At 51.9% G+C, this 18,465-nt stretch overlaps 1 protein-coding gene across 1 annotated transcript; it reads right to left on the bottom strand.

Annotated features, from left to right (window-relative positions):
- Positions 1-472: 472 nt before the first annotated feature.
- On the bottom strand, positions 473-1,627 carry LOC100279051 (uncharacterized). The gene is made up of 3 exons (NM_001152108.3): positions 1,455-1,627; positions 1,081-1,304; positions 473-977 (listed from the first exon to the last, which is right to left on the bottom strand). Exons 1-3 carry the CDS (start codon positions 1,551-1,553, stop codon positions 614-616), a joined length of 687 nt encoding a protein of 228 aa, NP_001145580.1. The 5' UTR covers positions 1,554-1,627; the 3' UTR covers positions 473-613.
- Between the last annotated feature and the right edge of the window lie 16,838 nt (positions 1,628-18,465).

Genomic DNA, 18,465 nt, shown 5'->3' on the forward strand with positions numbered 1-18,465 from the left:
TTTTTCTATTTTGTGGCGTCTAAAGTTTGATAATTGAAAGTGCCTTTAAAAATAAACTTCACCGCAGTCTTTGAGGTCTTTTATACTCGTGTTAATTTATTAGGAACTCTTGAGCATATAGATAGTGATTTTTAAAGAATTCATCCATAGACACAATGGCAAACTAGAGTAATCAACATACTCCGCACCATATCCATTAAAGTGAGGTACCCTAGGTAAATATTACCTACATACAAACTTAAGGGCTAGTTTGACAACTTATGGCTAGTTTGAGAACCTTATTTTTTAAAAAAAGATTTCTATTTTTTCAAATAATATTAGTTTATTTTCCCTTGGAAAAGTAGAAAACACTCGAGAAAATGGTGTTCTTAAATTAGCCCTTAATATTTTAAATGGATTTTTATATTTCTAAGAAAAAAATAAACTAATTTTTCTTGAAAAAATTAGAATTACCTTAGAAAAATGAGATTGCCAAACTAACAATAAAAGAAAAAATTAATACAGAGAGCACACCATCACTAGTAATCACGACGCACATATTACCTACGTACAAAACAAAAGGAAAAAATAATACGGAGATCACACCATCACTACTCATCACGTCATCTACGCACTACACGTACACTTGCTCGTTCGCCTGACCGTGAGGAGCAGGAGGAGCGAACTTGGGGTCCGATGCGTGGGCGTACCCGTGCGCGGGGTACGGGTACGTCTCTTGCGCGGGCCACTGCGGCAGCCCGACCGCGCGGTGGCCTTGTTCCGGCGCGTGCGTAGCCGGCGGCGGCAGGCGGAGCAAGATGCAGGACATGATCCCAAGCGAGGTGGCGACGAGGCTGAGCACGGCCGCCCTGACGAAGATGCCGCCCCTGAGTAGGTAGCACTCCTCGTCGGAGCCCGCGAGCCTGGCTTCGCGCGTCACGGGCGCGTTCAGCGCCGCGCCCACCCAGTCGTAGACCACAGCAATCGCCGCCGCTACCCTGCAATAAGCACATCCATGCGGCGCCCACCGGTTTCATCCGAGAGAATATATACTCCTATTGAGAGCGCGCGATGCTGGCGCATGCGGACTTGGTTAGTTACCATGAGAGGACAGAGGCGATGACTCCCACGACGCGTCGCCTAGTGGAGCTGGGACTGGGAGAAGGACCGCCGCCGCCCGGTGGCCTGCAGCAGCCGCAGCAGCCACCGGCCACCGAGGCGATGATCTGGGCCGCGGCAAGCAGGAAGATGGCGCATATCCCCAGCGTGTGAGCGGCGTTGGCCGGGTACACGCACTCGCGACCTGACACGCGGATTTCATCCGCCTGCAAGAAGGTTAACTCGATCCATCACCGACTTGAAGATCATAAATCACCGTTCTTGCGAAGACGAATGAAGTTGTACGTCGTAGTAGTAGTAACAGATTCCCGTACGCTACACTCTAGAGAGGCCGGTGAAAATGCAAGCTAGCTTACTGTGAGCCTCTTTGCCTCGGCTATGAACGCCAGCACGGCGCTCGTCACTCCGAACAGCGCCACCACGCCTGATAACAGCACCGCCACGGCAGTCTGCATTGGTGGTCGATCCTGTGGCGTATCGGACCGGACGATGTCGGAGTCGGAGAGGATGAAATGGTTGGTGCCCTATAGTGGTTTTTCTGATCAACAATGGACTATGTATATGGATACATGCTAGTGTTTAGTTTTGTATAGAGAATAACTCCCCTTGAAACCGCCGCCTGAAAGGTCACGTCGCGACAAACTCATGAGAGTGATCCGATCAGGGCTGTTAATTAAACAACGGAGTCTCGCGCCAAGCCACGTCGATGATAACACAATTTCAGATAAACTACCACCATACTGTCTTGAGCTGACAAGAACGATCACGACTGACGAGCGTGCATGCGACGATCGATTGCACTTCAATCATCGACACACTGCATTGGCAATGTCACCTGTTTTTTTTTCCAGTAGCTGCCAATTGAGCTGCCAGTAGATTTATTTTTTTTTCCAGTAGCTTCCATTAGTACCAGCAAGCCCCAGCCAGGTATAGCCACGTCTCGTACCAGCGTGCGTCCCATCGGACACGGGTTCTTACTCGGACAGATTTTAGCGTAAAATATGAACCAAAACAATATAAATGATTACGAATTTTAGCGTAAATTGTAGATCTGTTTCGAAATGGCGAATGCGGCCCAAAAATTACGGGGTAAAAATCTCGCGCGTCCCATCATGATCGGATTCTGACTCGGACAGAATTTAGCGTAAAACATGAACCAAAACAGCGTAAATGATTACGAATTTTAGCGTAAATCGTAGATCTGTATCGAAACGGCGAATGCGGCCCGAAAATTACGGCGTAAAAATCTCACGCGTCCCATCGTGATCGGGTTCTGACTCGGACAGATTTTAGCGTAAAACATGAACCAAAACAGCGTAAATGATTACGAATTTTAGCGTAAATCGTATATCTATTTCGTAACGGCGAATGGGTCTCGGAAATTACGGCGTGAAAATCTCGCACGTCGTACACAGGTTCTGACTCGGGTAGATTTCAGCGTAAAACATGAAACAAAATAGCATAAATCATCGATCTGTTTCGTAACGACGAATGGGGCCTAAATTACTGTGTGAAAATCGCACGCGTACGATCATGCGCAAGTTTTGGCTTGGGTGGATTTAAGCATAAAATGTGAACTGAAATAGCGTAAATGAATACGAAATTTACGTAAATTATCGATCTGCTTTGTAACGGCGAATGTGACACTTGCTTTTTAGTGGAAGCGTAAAACACAACAAAAAGTATCGTAAAATTTTGTTTAAAAATGTATAAATCATTATGGTCGTAGAAGGCATTTGTTTTTTTTTTGCATAGTATACCAAAAAATGAAGTACATCATACACAACCACATCAAATTCTGGATATTAATTAATCCTTCCGGTTGAGAAACGTTTAGGAGTTCCTGAAGAGCTAAGCTAAACAGATTGACTCCATTCGAGTTAAAACTTCAAGCTTCTCACCAACAACCTGTCACAGGGAAAACACATATACAAGAAAAACACATACTTGATTTTTTTTATGAATTATTCCTTCCGAGAATGACATTTTAGCCTTTTTAAATACACAAACAAGAAATAAAAGCTCAATATTGGTGGCACTTACTGAATTAATCTCTGCAACCTGAAAAAATTGAGCAACCTTGAAGAATCCTTGAAGAACCTCTGTGAGAATTGATCTCACGGCGGGACATAATAGGCTACCTAAAAAAATCGAGGACATAAGCAACTTGATATGCATATTTTAGAAACCTGAAAAAATCGAGGTCATGCTAACAATTTTTAGCAAAAATTAGGAAGGTGCCCTGCCACTCAATATAGACTTGAAATGATAATGCATATATCTATAAATGAATATGAATGCTATTACTCCTATCTCTAGGATACCACTTGGATGCGTAATCTTAGGTACCAGATGTTTTAAAATATATCTTTAACTTCCTAAAATTATCAACTCACACCACAATGTTCAGCAATGGCCGGAACACCTACAACTCCGAAGCAGATCAACCGTAACATACTTGAATAATCAACTCTCAAACATTATCTCAAACCTTATCTAATGGAGAGCAGAAGCAATTGAAGGCTAGTCTCAGCCAAGTTTCCATAGAAATTCAGAGAGGAGAGAGAACATTTTAGGATATGGTGCACTCCGTAACTGTAACAAGTCTACAATGAAACCACTACAGGGCAACTGATAAGCTTATTAGAAGTTCTTTTATTCACAATTCATTGGTCTATCTTATTGTTCATTAAGTAAACCAAATGAAATATAAAGTACACGAAAAATCATAAAAAGAAAATAATTATGTGACATGTCAAATGATAATCATCAACTATCGGTAGCAAAAATCATTTGGTCATCTTACATATATTGCACGAGGAAGTAGAATATGCAGCAGAAGAGGTGAATAACTAATTTTATGTATGAGGTACCAGGGATAAGTGAATAGCTGTTGGAGCGAAGGCGAAGACGCCACCCTTCGCTCGATGCCTTCGCCGATCTCACCGAACCAACGGAGGCTAAACGGCCGGCAGTTTCCACCCTTCGTCCAATACGTTGCAAGACGAAGGCCTACAACGAGGTCGCTCCGTCTCGCAGCCTCGTCCAACGCGAAGGCCCACGTAGAATTCGACCCATTGTAACTGGCCCCGCGCGGCTGAGCGCATTACGGGCCCGGTTTGTGAAGGTTTTTCTGTAATGACAGTTTGTAACCCTGCTTTATGGGAATATTCCGGGGATGACCTAGGCGCCTGAGGACACATGCGTCCTTAATCCATGACGCTGGGCACTCAGGCACCTATAAATACCCCCGCACAGTGCCCTTGAGAGGCGGGATTAACAGAGCAATTGCCTTCTTGAGCTAAAACCTTGTTTGCATCCCTTTCACTCCCCCGTTGGATCATCTTGCTCGGGAGAGCAAGTTCCAACATTTGGCGCCCACCGTTCGTGCTACGAAAGACCACCCGCGTTGGCACCCAAGATTGCTAGCTCGAAGGCAGCCCCATCCGTTGACGAAGATGCGAAGGCAGCGCTGCTGGCCGAGAAAAAGGGCAAGGCCCTCGTCGAAACCACCCACCAAGAAGCCTGCGAAGACGACACACTCAGCAAGAGGCAGCGCAATGAACAACCCACACCTGAAGGTAGTCTCCGCACCTGCAGCTCCGGAGGACAACCGCAACCTCCCCCAGGCTTCGCTCCACTGGAGGGCGCGGACGCCACCGAGGACGGCGAAGTCATCGGCGTTTCAGCAGAGGAACAGCTACAGCTGCGTGCCTTGCGCATCAAGAACCGCAACCTCCAGAAGCAAAAAGAGATCCTCGAGGCCAAGCGCCAACGTGTGTCTGCGCAAGCCAAGGTGCGCCAGATGATACGCGACGAAGAGCAGAAGGCTCAGGAGCTTGAGCAAGAGATCGCGCTCATGCAGCGCGAAGGCCAACTCGGTCTGCAACACGGCCCACCCCTCCAACAGCGCGCACAAATCGAACACCTGTTCATCCCTTAGCGCGAACACGCCATCCCGCACGCCGCAGCATTCCAAGGTGTCAACTACCTTGACGAGCGGAGTCCCCTGGCGCCACACCTGCAAGTGTCACCATGGCCCGCCAATTTCAGGGCAGGGACCTATCCCAAGTACAACGGCAGCACTGACCCAGCACAGTATATCATGAGCTATTAGGTCGCCGTTGCATCATCCGGAGGGGACGACGCCACGATGGCCAAGTCATTCATCATCGCCCTCGAAGGCCCAGCCCTCACCTGGTACACTAGGTTGCCCCCGTTGTCCATCGACTCCTAGAGAAGTCTCCGGGACAAATTCCTGCTCAACTTCCAAGGGTACCGCCCAGACACCGACGCCTTGGCTAAACTTTCACTCTGCAAGCAGCTGGAAAGAGAAACTCTGCGGGAGTACTACCGCAAGTTTCTGACTATCAAGTCGCAACTGCCTTCGGTTGATGACCAAATCGCCATTCACTACGCCATCAGTGGTCTTCGGGTTGGCGTCCTTTACAGCCACTGCATCAGAGATCCGCCCAGGAACCTCCAGAAGCTGTATCAGCTATTCGAAAAGTACGCCAGATCCGAAGAGCTCCACCAGCGCAAAGTCGAGTCTCAGAGGAAACCTAAAGACCCTCCGCAGTCCAGCCGTACGTGGACGAGGCCTTCGCAGGCAGACTCCAGTCAGGACGGCCGAAGTCAGCAGCAGGTACACAACATCGCCAACCAACACCCCGCTGGTGAGGCCCCCCGCCGCCAGGAGTATCCCCCCAGGGCCACGGAAACGGAACTCGTGGTCGGGGCTGGGGACGTGCGCAGCAGCCACACATATTTTACTGCTTGTTCCACGGCGAAGACTGCGCGCACCCTACAAGAGACTGCCCAGAGACGAAGGCCACCAGAGACAGGATGGCACGAGCGCAACCAGCCGACAACCCTAGAGTTGTCGCGCACACATATCAACAACCCCCTCAGCCATACAACCACGGCCCCGCTCCACATCCACCTCACCACGCATACCAACACCACCAGGAGGTACAAATCGTACCTCCCCCACTCCCACCTCCACACCCGCAACAGCAAAACATCCACCACCCCAACCACCCCCAGGTCCCAAAGCAAGAAGACTTCGCCGATCAGCCATATCGCGGAGTCATTCACATGATCACTGGGGGGTCCAGTGTCGACTTCGACACGAAGCGACAAAAGAGAGACCACTACCGTAGCATCAACCACGTCACCGTCACCATTCCAGTCGTGCAGACAAAGTGGTCCCATGTGCCATTGACCTTCGACGCCCGAGACGTCGACCTGCGCAGCGCACCCCACATCGACGCCATGGTTATCAACTACAGCGTGGCAGGCTGGGACCTGCACAAAGTCTTAGTCGGCAATGGTAGCCAGGCGGATATCATTTTCCTCCATGCCTTCGACCACATGGGTATCAGCCACAGCTTTCTTAAGCCTTCGGACAACCCACTGTATGGCTTCGGCGGCAAGGGCACCTTTCCTGTCGACAAAATAGAGCTACCCCTCTCCTTCGGTGTAGCTCCCAATGCACGAAGTGAGCAAGTCACGTTCGACATCATCGACATGGTGTACCCGTACAACACCATAATGGGTCGGGGCTCCATAAACAAGCTTGAGGCAGCCATTCACGGACTTTAAATGTGCATGAAGATCCCAGGTCCACAAGACGCGATCACAGTCTACGGCAACCAGCAGGCCACGCGCAACATAGAAAGAGACTTCATTCCTGGGCAAAGGAACATACACTGCCTCACGGCCCAACGCGAGGTCCCCGAGTCTGCCAGCCCAGCCGCCAAAGAACACAACAAGGCACAGCTGCAGAGCAACGATGGGACCAAGACTATCCCCCTCGACCAAGCAACGCCCAAGCAATTGGTCACCATCAGCGAAGACCTCACTCCGCATGACGAGGAGAGACTCCTCTGCTGTCTGTCCAAAAATAAAGACATCTTCGCCTGGTCCGCCCTCGACCTGGTCGGAGTAAGTCGCTCCATCATCGAGCACAGCTTGGGAATCGACCCTTCGGTGAGGCCGAAGAAACAGCGGCTGTGCAAGATGTCTGATGAGAAGACAGAAGCCGCCAAGGCCGAAGTACATCGCCTGCTTGAGGCCAAATTTATCGAGCCAGTCGCCTACCCTACATGGCTCGCCAACGTAGTAATGGTACAGAAGAAGAGTGGCAAATGGCGGATGTGCATTGATTTCACCAGTCTCAACAAGGCCTGCCCCAAGGACAACTTCCCGCTGCCTTGGATCGACAAAATCGTCGTTAGTGTGGCCGGGTGTGAAGTCATGTCACTCCTTGACTGCTTCTCCGGCTACCATCAAATATATATGAAGGAGGAAGACAAGGAAAGCACCAGTTTCATAACACCCTTCGGCACGTATTGCTTCATCAGAATGCCGGAGGGACTTAAGAACGCCGGGTCCACATTCTCTCGGCTCACCAAAACGGTGCTCGAGAGCCAAGTCGGCAGAAACATATTCACATATGTGGATGACATCGTCGTCGCCAGCAGAAGCAAGGAAGACCATCTGGCTGACCTCGCCGAAATGTTTGCGAACATGCGGGACGCACGACTTCGCCTAAACCCCGAGAAGTGCGTCTTCGGCGTTCGCCAGGGGAAAATACTGGGCTACCTAGTGTCGCACCGCGGGATCGAAGCCAATCCGACCAAAATCCAGGCCATCATCAACATGACGCCCCCGCAGTTAGCCAGAGACGTCCAACGACTGACAGGCAGATTGGCCGCCCTCAACAGATTCATCTTCAAATCCGCAGAGCGAAGCCTCCCTTTCCTCAAAACACTCCGCGGCGCAAAAGACTTCGCATGGGGACCAGAGCAGGCGGCGGCCTTCGCTTCATTAAAGCAGTACCTATCAGAATTGGCGATTCTTACAAGCCCCAACCCTTCGCTACCCCTGTTGCTCTACATCACAGCTTCACCGCACGCGGTCAGCGCAGCACTGGTTCAAGAGCAGGACAGAGAGGGCACGATCAAGCAATGTCCAGTTTATTATGTCTCCGAAGTACCCACGACATCAAAATGCAATATGACGGAACTGGAAAAAATCGCCTACACAGTTGTTATGGCTTCGCGCAAATTGCGCCATTAATTTGAAGCGTTCAAGGTCCGGCTACCATATCACATTCGAGCCCAGGACAGCCATCAAGTCACAAGTCCTGGCAGACTTCATCGTCGACTGGACTGGGCCAATAGCGCAGCCGGACACGTCCGCAGAGAAGGTGTGGACAATCCAGTGCGGAGGTGCATGGTGCCACGCGGGGGCAGGTGCCGCTGCAGTCATTACCTCACCCATAGGGGTCAAGCACAGATATGCAGCACGCCTCAGCTTTGCTTTGGAGTCTGACAGATGCACCAACAATATAGCAGAATACGAAGCTGTCATCCTCGGCCTTCGCAAGCTAAGGGCACTCGGTGTCACTACCTGCATCATCAGAACAGATTCCAAGGTAGTCGCCGACCAAGTCGAGAAAGACTACACAACAAAGGACCCCGCATTTATGCAGTACCTCGCAGCTATCCGCAGTCTCGAGAGGCAATTCAAAGGTTTCACCTTGCAGCACGTGGACCGAGCCAAGAATGAGGAGGCCGATGCTTTGGCCAAGGCAGCCGCCAGAGGCGAGGCCCTGCCCTCCGACGTATTCTACCATGTCATCGGCACGCCAGCCGTCCGCAGCCCAGAGAGCCTTCAAATAACCAATGACAGCGAGGGCCATCGCATAGTCAACATCATCATGACTGAAGACTGGCGGGCACCAATAACCCTGTTCCTGCAGGGGTACTATCACCCAACCGATATCAACGAGGCCAAGCGCCTCAAACACCGAAGCCGGGACTTTGCGCTCATCGACGACCAGCTTTACAAGAAGGGGGTCAGCCAACCCATGCTTAAATGTGTCACCGAGACCGAAGGCGTCCAAATCCTGCGCGAAGTCCATAGCGGGACTTGCGGCTCTCACGCAGGGCCTAGGGCCTTAGCCGCAAAGGTGATCCGACAAGGCTTCTATTGGTCCGCTATGATCTGCGCTGCAAATCGGGTCACAAGGTCATGCGAAGCCTGCCAGAAGTTTTCTCCACGCTCAGGAAGCCCTTCGCAATTCACAAAGCTAATCGCCCACACATGGCCCCTTCAGCGCTGGGGCCTGGACATTGTCGGGCCCCTACCCACGGCTCAAGGGAACCTCAAGTTCACCTTCGTCGCCGTCGAGTATTTTACCAAATGGATTGAGGCAAGGGCAGTATCCACAATAACATCGAAGACTTCCCAGAAATTCTTCTGGCAAAACATTGTTTGCCGCTTCGGAGTCCCGTCCGAGCTCACAGTTGACAATGGCAAGCAATTTGACAGCCAAGACTTCAAGGACTTCTGCTTCTCCATTGGCACCAAGCTTGCCTTCGCCTTAGTGTACCACCCGCAATCCAACGGAGTCATGGAACACGCCAATGGTAAAATTTTCACAGCCATCAAGAAAATGCTCCTCGACGACAAGAAAGGCAAGTGGGCCGACCTGTTACCTGAAGCGGTCTGGGCGCTGATATACATGTCCATTCGTGCGTGCTGGGCCGGCACGGCAGGAGCACGACACGAGTTTGGGCGTGCCGGGCATGGCCCGATTCAATTCTGTGCCGTGCTGTGCTAGCCCGCGGGCTGAAAGCCTGGCCCAAGCACGGCACGAAAGAGGCAGAAACGGGCCGTGTCGTGCCTGTAGCCCGGTCAGCCCATAGGGCCGGGCTGGCCCGAAGCACGATTTACATAAATCACAGAATTCACATACATTAAGAGACAATCACAGATATTAACAGAAATTCACATACACATATGGAAATTCACAGAAATTCAAACAGTTCACAAAACAACCCAGAGACAATCACAGATCACAAGTTTATGCAAACAATATATACTAATGGAGCTTTAGTGCAATGCTGTCTCATTAAAAACCTTCCTAGGTAAAAACTCACACCTCGTGAGAAAACCCTAGGAAGGAAAAGAGTACAGCCAACTCCTATATAGGTCCAATGTATACAGTCCAGAGTTTAAGTTCATCACAATTTACAACATAAGAACAGATCACCCACAGTTACACTTCCACCAACAGATCAACCACCTTTCCGCCTTTCCGCTGAACACGACTGAGTGCAGGCGACTGGGTTCACCCCTTTCCGCCTTCTATATGGATCGGAGGCCATGACCCCGCAAGAAATAAAACATGGGTCACACGGACATTCACTTTAGCTGTCCCCGACGTAGACGAGCCTACTTCGAAGGACCTCATCGACGGAGACCGCGTCTTCGCCCTACAGGCCCTAAACAAATACCAAGCTCAAACAAAAGCATGCTGCGACCACACAGTCATCCCGAGTGAATTCAACGAAGGAGACCTCGTACTCGTCCGGACAGCTCGGACAGAGTCCCGGGGCAGGCTAGAGCCAAAGTGGGAGGGCCCTTTCATCGTCAAGACGAAGGCGTCCCCCAGCGCGTACAGGCTAGCAACGCCATCCGGTGAGGACTTAGAGCATTCTTGGAACATTGACAATCTCCGCAAATTTTTTGTTTGACTCCTCAGGGCCAGCTCGCCCTTGTAATTAGCAAAATAGCTTTATTCCGGCCCGCACTCTTTTCCTCCCGGGGGTGAGGTTTTTAATGAGGCGGAGCCATGTAATATACACGCAAAAAATCCCCCGCAAAAATTACAACGTCGAAAAAGACCGCATCGACGGTCTTCGGCATTCGACCACAACGAAGTCATCGCGAGGGGCAGCGCTGGCTACCCTCGCGTGCGACACTCCGCGCAAAAGTCGCCTAAGGGTGCAACCGGACTAGCACAAGAAGTGCGCAAAATCGAAGTCTTCCCCAAAAGACTATCCGTGTAAAAGTCGCCCAAGGGTGCAGCCGGACTAGCACAACAAGTGCGCAAAATCGAAGTCTTCCCCAAAAGACTATCCATGCAAAAGTCGCCCAAGGGTGCAGCCGGACTAGCACAACTAGTGCGCAAAATCGAAGTCTTCTCCAAAAGACTATCCATGCAAAAGTCGCCTAAGGGTGCAGCCGGACTAGCACAACAAGTGCGCAAAATCGAAGTCTCCCTCAAAAGACTATCCGTGCAAAAACCGACTACAGGTGCAGCCGGACCAACATAATAAACGTGCTAGATCAAGTGCACAAGTCCCCCACGGGCACGGCCGGATCAGCGAATGCACACAGCCTCATCATACAAATCATCATACCAATTAAATTTACACACATACAGCGAGGGCATCACACCTTACATTGGTTCAACCTTCGGGATGATACCCATCTCCCTGTAGTTAAACAACATTATCCTCAGCTCCTCACCCTCAAAGAGACTTCACAATTCCCCCTCATCTACACTCGCCCCAACTGGCGAGGACAACAATTCCCGCTTGCCAGCCCTATCCACACGAAGACGCCCACACTCCACCTCACTCACTCTACGCTTCGCCACCGCCCTTCGCCGCCTGCGCCCAGCACTCGGACCAGGAAAAACTTCAGCATCCATCACACGCGGAGAAGCCTCCGCCGCAGCCACATCCAAGGCTGCAAAATAATCCAAGTCCTCATCCGAAGACTCTTCAGTCCACACAACTGAACTCCCAGAATCATCAGACTCAAAAAACTTAGACACAGAATCATCCGATTCATTTTCAGCAACCACGGTCAAAGCCGCCACAAAATTAGCAGTGTCAGTAGCGGTTGCGTGCGCAGGCCCAAAATCTTGAACCTGCGCAGCAACCAAGGTTCAGTTACACAGACAAAATTTACTAACTCCCCCACACCTACTAAGCCACCTGCGAAGGCCCGGCCGCCACCATGGGATCCTCCGCTGCCAGCTCCGCCACCGCCTTCGGGGGGTCCTCCGCCTTCGGCGCAGGGGCTGGCAAGGAGCCTTCACCGGACACAGTGGACACATGCCCAGCGGAGGAGCCCTCAACGGCTTCCGAGCGCAGGGCCGGGTCGACCTCAGCCTCGGGCAGCACCGGGTTGACCTCGGCCTCGGGCCGCGTGCCATTCAGATCCCCAAGGTCTTCGACATCCTCGGCACGCGCCATCTGCAGCAACAGCACACTCATTCAGCAAACCCACACGTACCCACATTCAACCACACGAAACAAAAAACAAGCCTTACCTGCTCTCTCGCCCGATCAGACTGCTCCCTAACCGCCTCCCGGCCATGAGGACCCCACATCCGATCGAAGAGTGCCCCCGCGGAATCCTTTACCACAGGGTCTTCGACCTTAAAAATTTCGCGCTCAAAGTTTTCATCGGACTGGTCGAAGACCTCATAGTGTTTGCACCCCTCGCGGGACATCGCATTCATGGCCCCTTCGCAGGTGATGAGGGAGGCAAAGGACATGAAACCCTCCACGATGGTCGGGAGTACCAGCAATTCCTCTTGCAACCACTTGAGGAAGCGAAGGCCCGCCTCTCGGTCGGGCACCTCGAAGTCAGCAGTCCGCGCACCTAGCTCGTGGTACGAGTCCACGAGCTGTGCGCGCGTCCGCTCAACCTCCGAGCGCGTAGAGGCCTCGGCCTTGTCCACGCGGTCGCGCAGAGCGTTGAACCTCACCTCCCATTCCTTGGCGCGTTGGCTGGCGAGACTTCCCTCCGCCCGCGCCAATTTGGCCTCCGCCTGCGCAGCCTGCGCCTCGGCGATGGCCTGGTTGGCCTCCCTCCTCTCCTCCACCAGCTGGCGCCGGAGGTCCGTCTTCTCGGCCTCCAGGGCGGCCACCTTCTCCGCCAGCCTGCGGTTTTTCTCTCCGCAGCCGACTTCTCCCGGACGGCGTCCGCGTGCTGCGCCCAAAGTCTCTCGACTTCGACAGACACATCTGCAGTAAGGGCACCCGACGCCACGTGGTCGGTGAAGTCGGCCGCCTAACAGAAACACATAAGTCCACAATCCCCATGGAAACAGCAAACACCGAAGTCCAGCTCAACTTACTTGACTTAGCTGCTGCGATAGCTGCTGCGACGGCTCCCTCAGTCGGCGGGACATGGTGCCCGCCTCGTCCTTGACGGCAGCGGCCGACGAAATCTCGCCGCTCGCGCAGAAAGCGTCACCCTTCACCCCAACCACCGCGGTTGACGCTGTGGTTGCCACCGCAGGTGGGACAACAACCATTTGCCCCTCGCCCAACCTGCAACGCACCACCGGTAAAAAAACTACTTACCAACGAAATAGTCGTCCACGCTAATATTCGTGCCGAAGTCGGCAACGCGTCTCCCCGGCGAAGCCAGCTCATAGACCTTCGCAGTTCCGCCCGGGGTAGACTTGGTTCCGCCGGCGACGACTGCCTTCATGCTCTCCGGCACCTTGCTGGATCCGGCCGCGACCGGTTTTGCAGCCAGCGTCGGCTGGCTACCGCCGGGGGAGGCAGCCTTCGCACTCCCCCGCGCTCTCTTCGCTTCACGTCTAGGATCGGGGAGCCTGATGACCGCCCGACGCTTCTGCACAGCATCCTGGCAATCCTTGTTCATCACTGCCGACACAACAGCAGCAATATTCCGTCTGTAAGGGAAAATCCTCAAGCCACGAGCTATATGAGACGTAGACATGTCTTCGCCCTCTGCCCAGGGGTTCGGAAGATTCTTTGGCCACCGACCCCCGGTAACCTCCAGCATTCGCGCCGAAGAATCCCGGAGCTTGGGCGAAGACATCCTTCCCTCGAGGGCCGCACATGTCCCCATCAACTCCACAGCAAAATTATCAGACACCCCCTTTCCCCCCACTATTGTACCTAATTTTATCTTCTTAGTGGCCGGGGCAGTCTCCTGCGAAGGCCCTTCCTCGGTACCGCCCATCGGTTTCTTCCCGCGGCGGTCGGCGACGTCTTCCCCGGGATAACAACCGTATGGCAAACGGTTCAATTCGAAGACCCGATTCAGCCTGTCATTGGACCCACGGATATCCCAGCTCCGCAGACCCTCTGTCTTCGGCACGTAGCGACCCACGATCCTCGCCGCACCATCTTCCGCTTCACGCACGAATGCGACGGGATCTCGACCATGCAAATCCAGCGCGAAGGCAGGACTTCGCACCAACATCCCGCCACGGGAGGGCATCTGGCGAGGGCATACTTCGCCCAGCGCCCAGCCATGCGCCAAGGGCCATACCCCATACCCGACAAACTCCTCAACAAGGTCGCGCCCGCTACTCATGCGGACAGCGCACCGAAGGGCCCCTTCATTTTCATCATCCTCCGCTACCTCGAACTGCGGGTACACTACGTAATAATGTGAGCACATGATGGCCACGGGGAGCCCTGGATGGTCTTCGACTGTGCCTTCGGAAACGTAAAACCAAAATTCCCACCAGTTGCCCCATTTATTGCGGGCGCAGGGCACCAACTCCATGACTTCCATCGAAGTCTTGCCGGTCTTCGGCGTAAATGTGCAAGATCCAAATTGTGCAATCTTATGTCCAATTTTCCTTTTCTGCCAATGCAGACAATAATGCTTCGCGAAGACTTCCACAGAGGGCTGCCCGCCGTACGAAGTCGTCGCCTAGACATACTTTGCCAGGGCCACCACGACATTCGGTGTCAGCTGGTGGACCTGGACCTCGAATCTACGCAGGACCTCCGCCACAAATCGATGCGCAGGCAGACGAAGGCCAGCGGCGAAAAAGGCCTCGAAGATGACCAACTCGCCTTCTGGCTCGGGGACCTCCTCCGCCCCCGGGACACGCGCCACTCCACCGCCAAAATATCCAAGCTGTTGCATGTCGTGCACGCGGACCGAGGACATCCGCGACACGCTGAATTCCACTGTGTCACCAGGATGCAACTCCTCCACCGCCATGTTGCTCAGCGTGCCCTCGGACGATGCGCCGGCCGGCGGTGTATCGGCAGCAGAAGAGGAAGAGGACGACATGGCTACGTACCGTCGGCGGCGGCGGGCGGTCTGCTTCAAATGGGCCAGATCTCCGACGAGCAGGAGCAAGGAGGGCAGGCGAGCGGTCAAACGGTTTCAAAAAAAGGCTAGGGTTTTGCAGCGCGCAGAAAGAGTGCCTAACCCGCGCCGCCCCACCCCTTTTTATACACAGGACACGACGCTTCGGGAAACCCGCAGTCCAACAGTGCCGCGTCCGTCAACGGTCACATCAAAAAACCCCGCGGAACCACTTCGAGCGAGGGCAGCGTCTCCACCATCTAGCAATGCCTTCGGCACCAAATGACTTAGTCGAACTGGTCCCTCGGAGGGCAAATGTTGGGGCGAAGGCGAAGACACCACCCTTCGCTCGATGCCTTCGCCGATCTCACCGAACCAACAGAGGCTAAACGGTTGGCAGTTTCCACCCTTCGTCCAATACGCTGCAAGACGAAGGCCTATGACGAGGTCGCTCCGTCTCGTGGCCTCGTCCAACGCGAAGGCCCACGTAGAATTCGGCCCATTGTAACTGGCCCCGCGCGGCTGAGCGCATTACGGGCCCGGTTTGTGAAGGTTTTTCTGTAATGACAGTTTGTAATCCTGCTTTATGGGAACATTCCGGGGATGACCTAGGCGCCTGAGGACACATGCGTCCTTAATCCATGACGCTGGGCACTCAGGCACCTATAAATACCCCCGCACAGTGCCCTTGAGAGGCGGGATTAACAGAGCAATTGCCTTCTTGAGCTAAAACCTTGTTTGCATCCCTTTCACTCCCCTGTTGGATCATCTTGCTCGGGAGAGCAAGTTCCAACAATAGCCTTAAAGAAACTTATTTGTTGCGGAATCCACAGATCCAACTGTTTGATCAGTAGCCAGTGGAAGTAGCTTCCAATCCCTCGCCAAAGCAACAAAATCCCAGCAGCAAAACCACGGAAGCCTCCTCGGCTATAAATCCCCATCCTCGTGCGAGGAACCGAAGATATCGAGCTTACTCACCGGGGTCACAGAACTTGACCTGTGGGGCGTGGGCGGTGGGGGATCCGGAACTAGGCTACCGGGGGGCGCTGCCGCGTCGAGCCAACGCCGGAGAGCCCCCGAGGTGGCGAGCAGCAGAGCAGGAGATCTGGATATTCACTTATCCCTGGTACCTCATACATAAAATTAGTTATTCACCTCTTCTGCTGCATATTCTACTTCCTCGTGCAATATATGTAAGATGACCAAATGATTCTTGCTACCGATAGTTGATGATTATCATTTGACATGTCACATAATTGTTTTCTTTTTATGTTTTTCGTCTAGTTTATATTTCATTTGGTTTACTTAATGAACAATAAGATAGAACAATGAATTGTGAATAAAAGAACTTCTAATAAGTTTATCAGTTGCCCTGCGGTGGTTTCATTGTAGACTTGTTACAGTTACAGAGTGCACCATATCCTAAAATGTTCTCTCTCCTCTCTGAATTTCTATGGAAACTTGGCTGAGACTAGCCTTCAATTGCTTCTGCTCTCCATTAGATAAGGTTTGAGATAATGTTTGAGAGTTGATTATTCAAGTATGTTATGGTTGATCTGCTTAGGAGTTGCAGGTGTTCCGGCCATTGCTGAACATTGCGGTGGGAGTTGATAATTTTAGGAAGTTAAAGATATATTTTAAAACATCTGGTACCTAAGATTACGCATCCAAGTGATATCCTAGAGATAGGAGTAATAGCATTCATATTCATTTATAGATATATGCATTATCATTTCAAGTCTATATTGAGTGGCAGGGCACCTTCCTAATTTTTGCTAAAAATTGTTAGCATGGCCTCGATTTTTTTCAGGTTTCTAAAATATGCATATCAAGTTGCTTATGTCCTCGATTTTTTTCAGGTAGCGTATTATGTCCCGCCGTGAGATCAGTTCTCACAGAGGTTCTTCAAGGATTCTTCAAGGTTGCTCGATTTTTTCAGGTTGCAGAGATTAATTCAGTAACTGCCACCAATATTGAGCTTTTATTTCTTGTTTGTGTATTTAAAAAGGCTAAATTGTCATTCTCGGAAGGAATAATTCATAAAAAAAATCAAGTATGTGTTTTTCTTGTATATGTGTTTTCCTTGTGACATGTTGTTGGTGAGGAGCTTGAAGTTTTAACTCGAATGGAGTCAATCTGTTTAGCTTAGCTCTTCAGGAACTCCTAAACGTTTCTCAACTGGAAGGATTAATTAATATCCAGAATTTGATGTGGTTGTGTATGATGTACTTCATTTTTTGGTATACTATGCAAAAAAACAAATGCCTTCTACGACCATAGTGATTTATACATTTTTAAACAAAATTTTACGATACTTCTTGTTGTGTTTTACGCTTCGACTAAAAAGCAAGTGCCACATTCGCCGTTACAAAGCAGATCAATAATTTACGTAAATTTCGTATTCATTTACGCTATTTCAGTTCACGTTTTATGCTTAAATCCATCCGAGCCAGAACTTGCGCATGATCGTACGCGTGCGATTTTTACGCAGTAATTTAGGCACCATTCGTCGTTACGAAACAGATCGATGATTTATGCTATTTTGTTTCATGATTTATGCTATTCTGACTCGGTACCAGGGATAAGTGAATAGCCTTAAAGAAACTTATTTGTTGCGGAATCCACAGATCCAACTGTTTGATCAGTAGCCAGTGGAAGTAGCTTCCAATCCCCCGCCAAAGCAACAAAATCCCAGCAGCAAAACCACGGAAGCCTCGTCGGCTATAAATCCCCATCTTCGTGCGAGGAACCGAAGATATCGAGCTTACTCACTGGGGTCACAGAACTTGACCTGTGGGGCGTGGGCGGTGGGGGATCCGGAACTAGGCTACCGGGGGGCGCTGCCGCGTCGAGCCAACGCCGGAGAGCCCCCGAGGTGGCGAGCAGCAGAGCAGGAGATCTGGACGCCGGTGGCCGGTGCCTAGGCAGCTGGCCGAGTCTGCGAATCACCGAGTCTGGAGAGGGCGAGGGGCGAACACTAGGCTCTGCTGAAGAGGTGAATAACTATCTTATTGTTGCGGAATCCACAGATCCAACTGTTTGATCAGTAGCCAGTGGAAGTAGCTTCCAATCCCCCGCCAAAGCAACAAAATCCCAGCAGCAAAACCACGGAAGCCTCCTCGGCTATAAATCCCCATCCTCGTGCGAGGAACCGAAGATATCGAGCTTACTCACTGGGGTCACAGAACTTGACCTGTGGGGCATGGGCAGTGGGGGATCTGGAACTAGGCTACCGGGGGGCGCTGCCGCGTCGAGCCAACGTCGGAGAGCCTCCGAGGTGGCGAGCAGCAGAGCAGGAGATCCGGACGCCGGTGGTCGGTGCCTAGGAAGTTGGCCGAGTCTGTGAATCACCGAGTCTGGAGAGGGCGAGGGCCGAACACTAGGCTACCGGGGGGCGGTGCCGCGTCGAGCCAACGCCGGAGAGCCCCCGAGGTGGCGAGCAGCAGAGCAGGAGATCCAGACGCCGGT

Source organism: Zea mays, chromosome 8, assembly GCF_902167145.1.
Source record: "Zea mays cultivar B73 chromosome 8, Zm-B73-REFERENCE-NAM-5.0, whole genome shotgun sequence".
Lineage (NCBI taxonomy): Eukaryota > Viridiplantae > Streptophyta > Magnoliopsida > Poales > Poaceae > Zea > Zea mays.

Bases quoted from the DNA above. Each gene is read 5' to 3' on its own strand.
- LOC100279051 (NM_001152108.3), bottom strand. From the start codon at position 1,553: ATGCAGACTGCCGTGGCGGTGCTGTTATCAGGCGTGGTGGCGCTGTTC. The intron at 1,305-1,454 runs GTAAGCTAGCTT...ACCTTCTTGCAG, and splicing joins CCGAGGCAAAGAGGCTCACA to GCGGATGAAATCCGCGTGTC. The intron at 978-1,080 runs GTAACTAACCAA...TGCTTATTGCAG, and splicing joins ATCGCCTCTGTCCTCTCATG to GGTAGCGGCGGCGATTGCTG.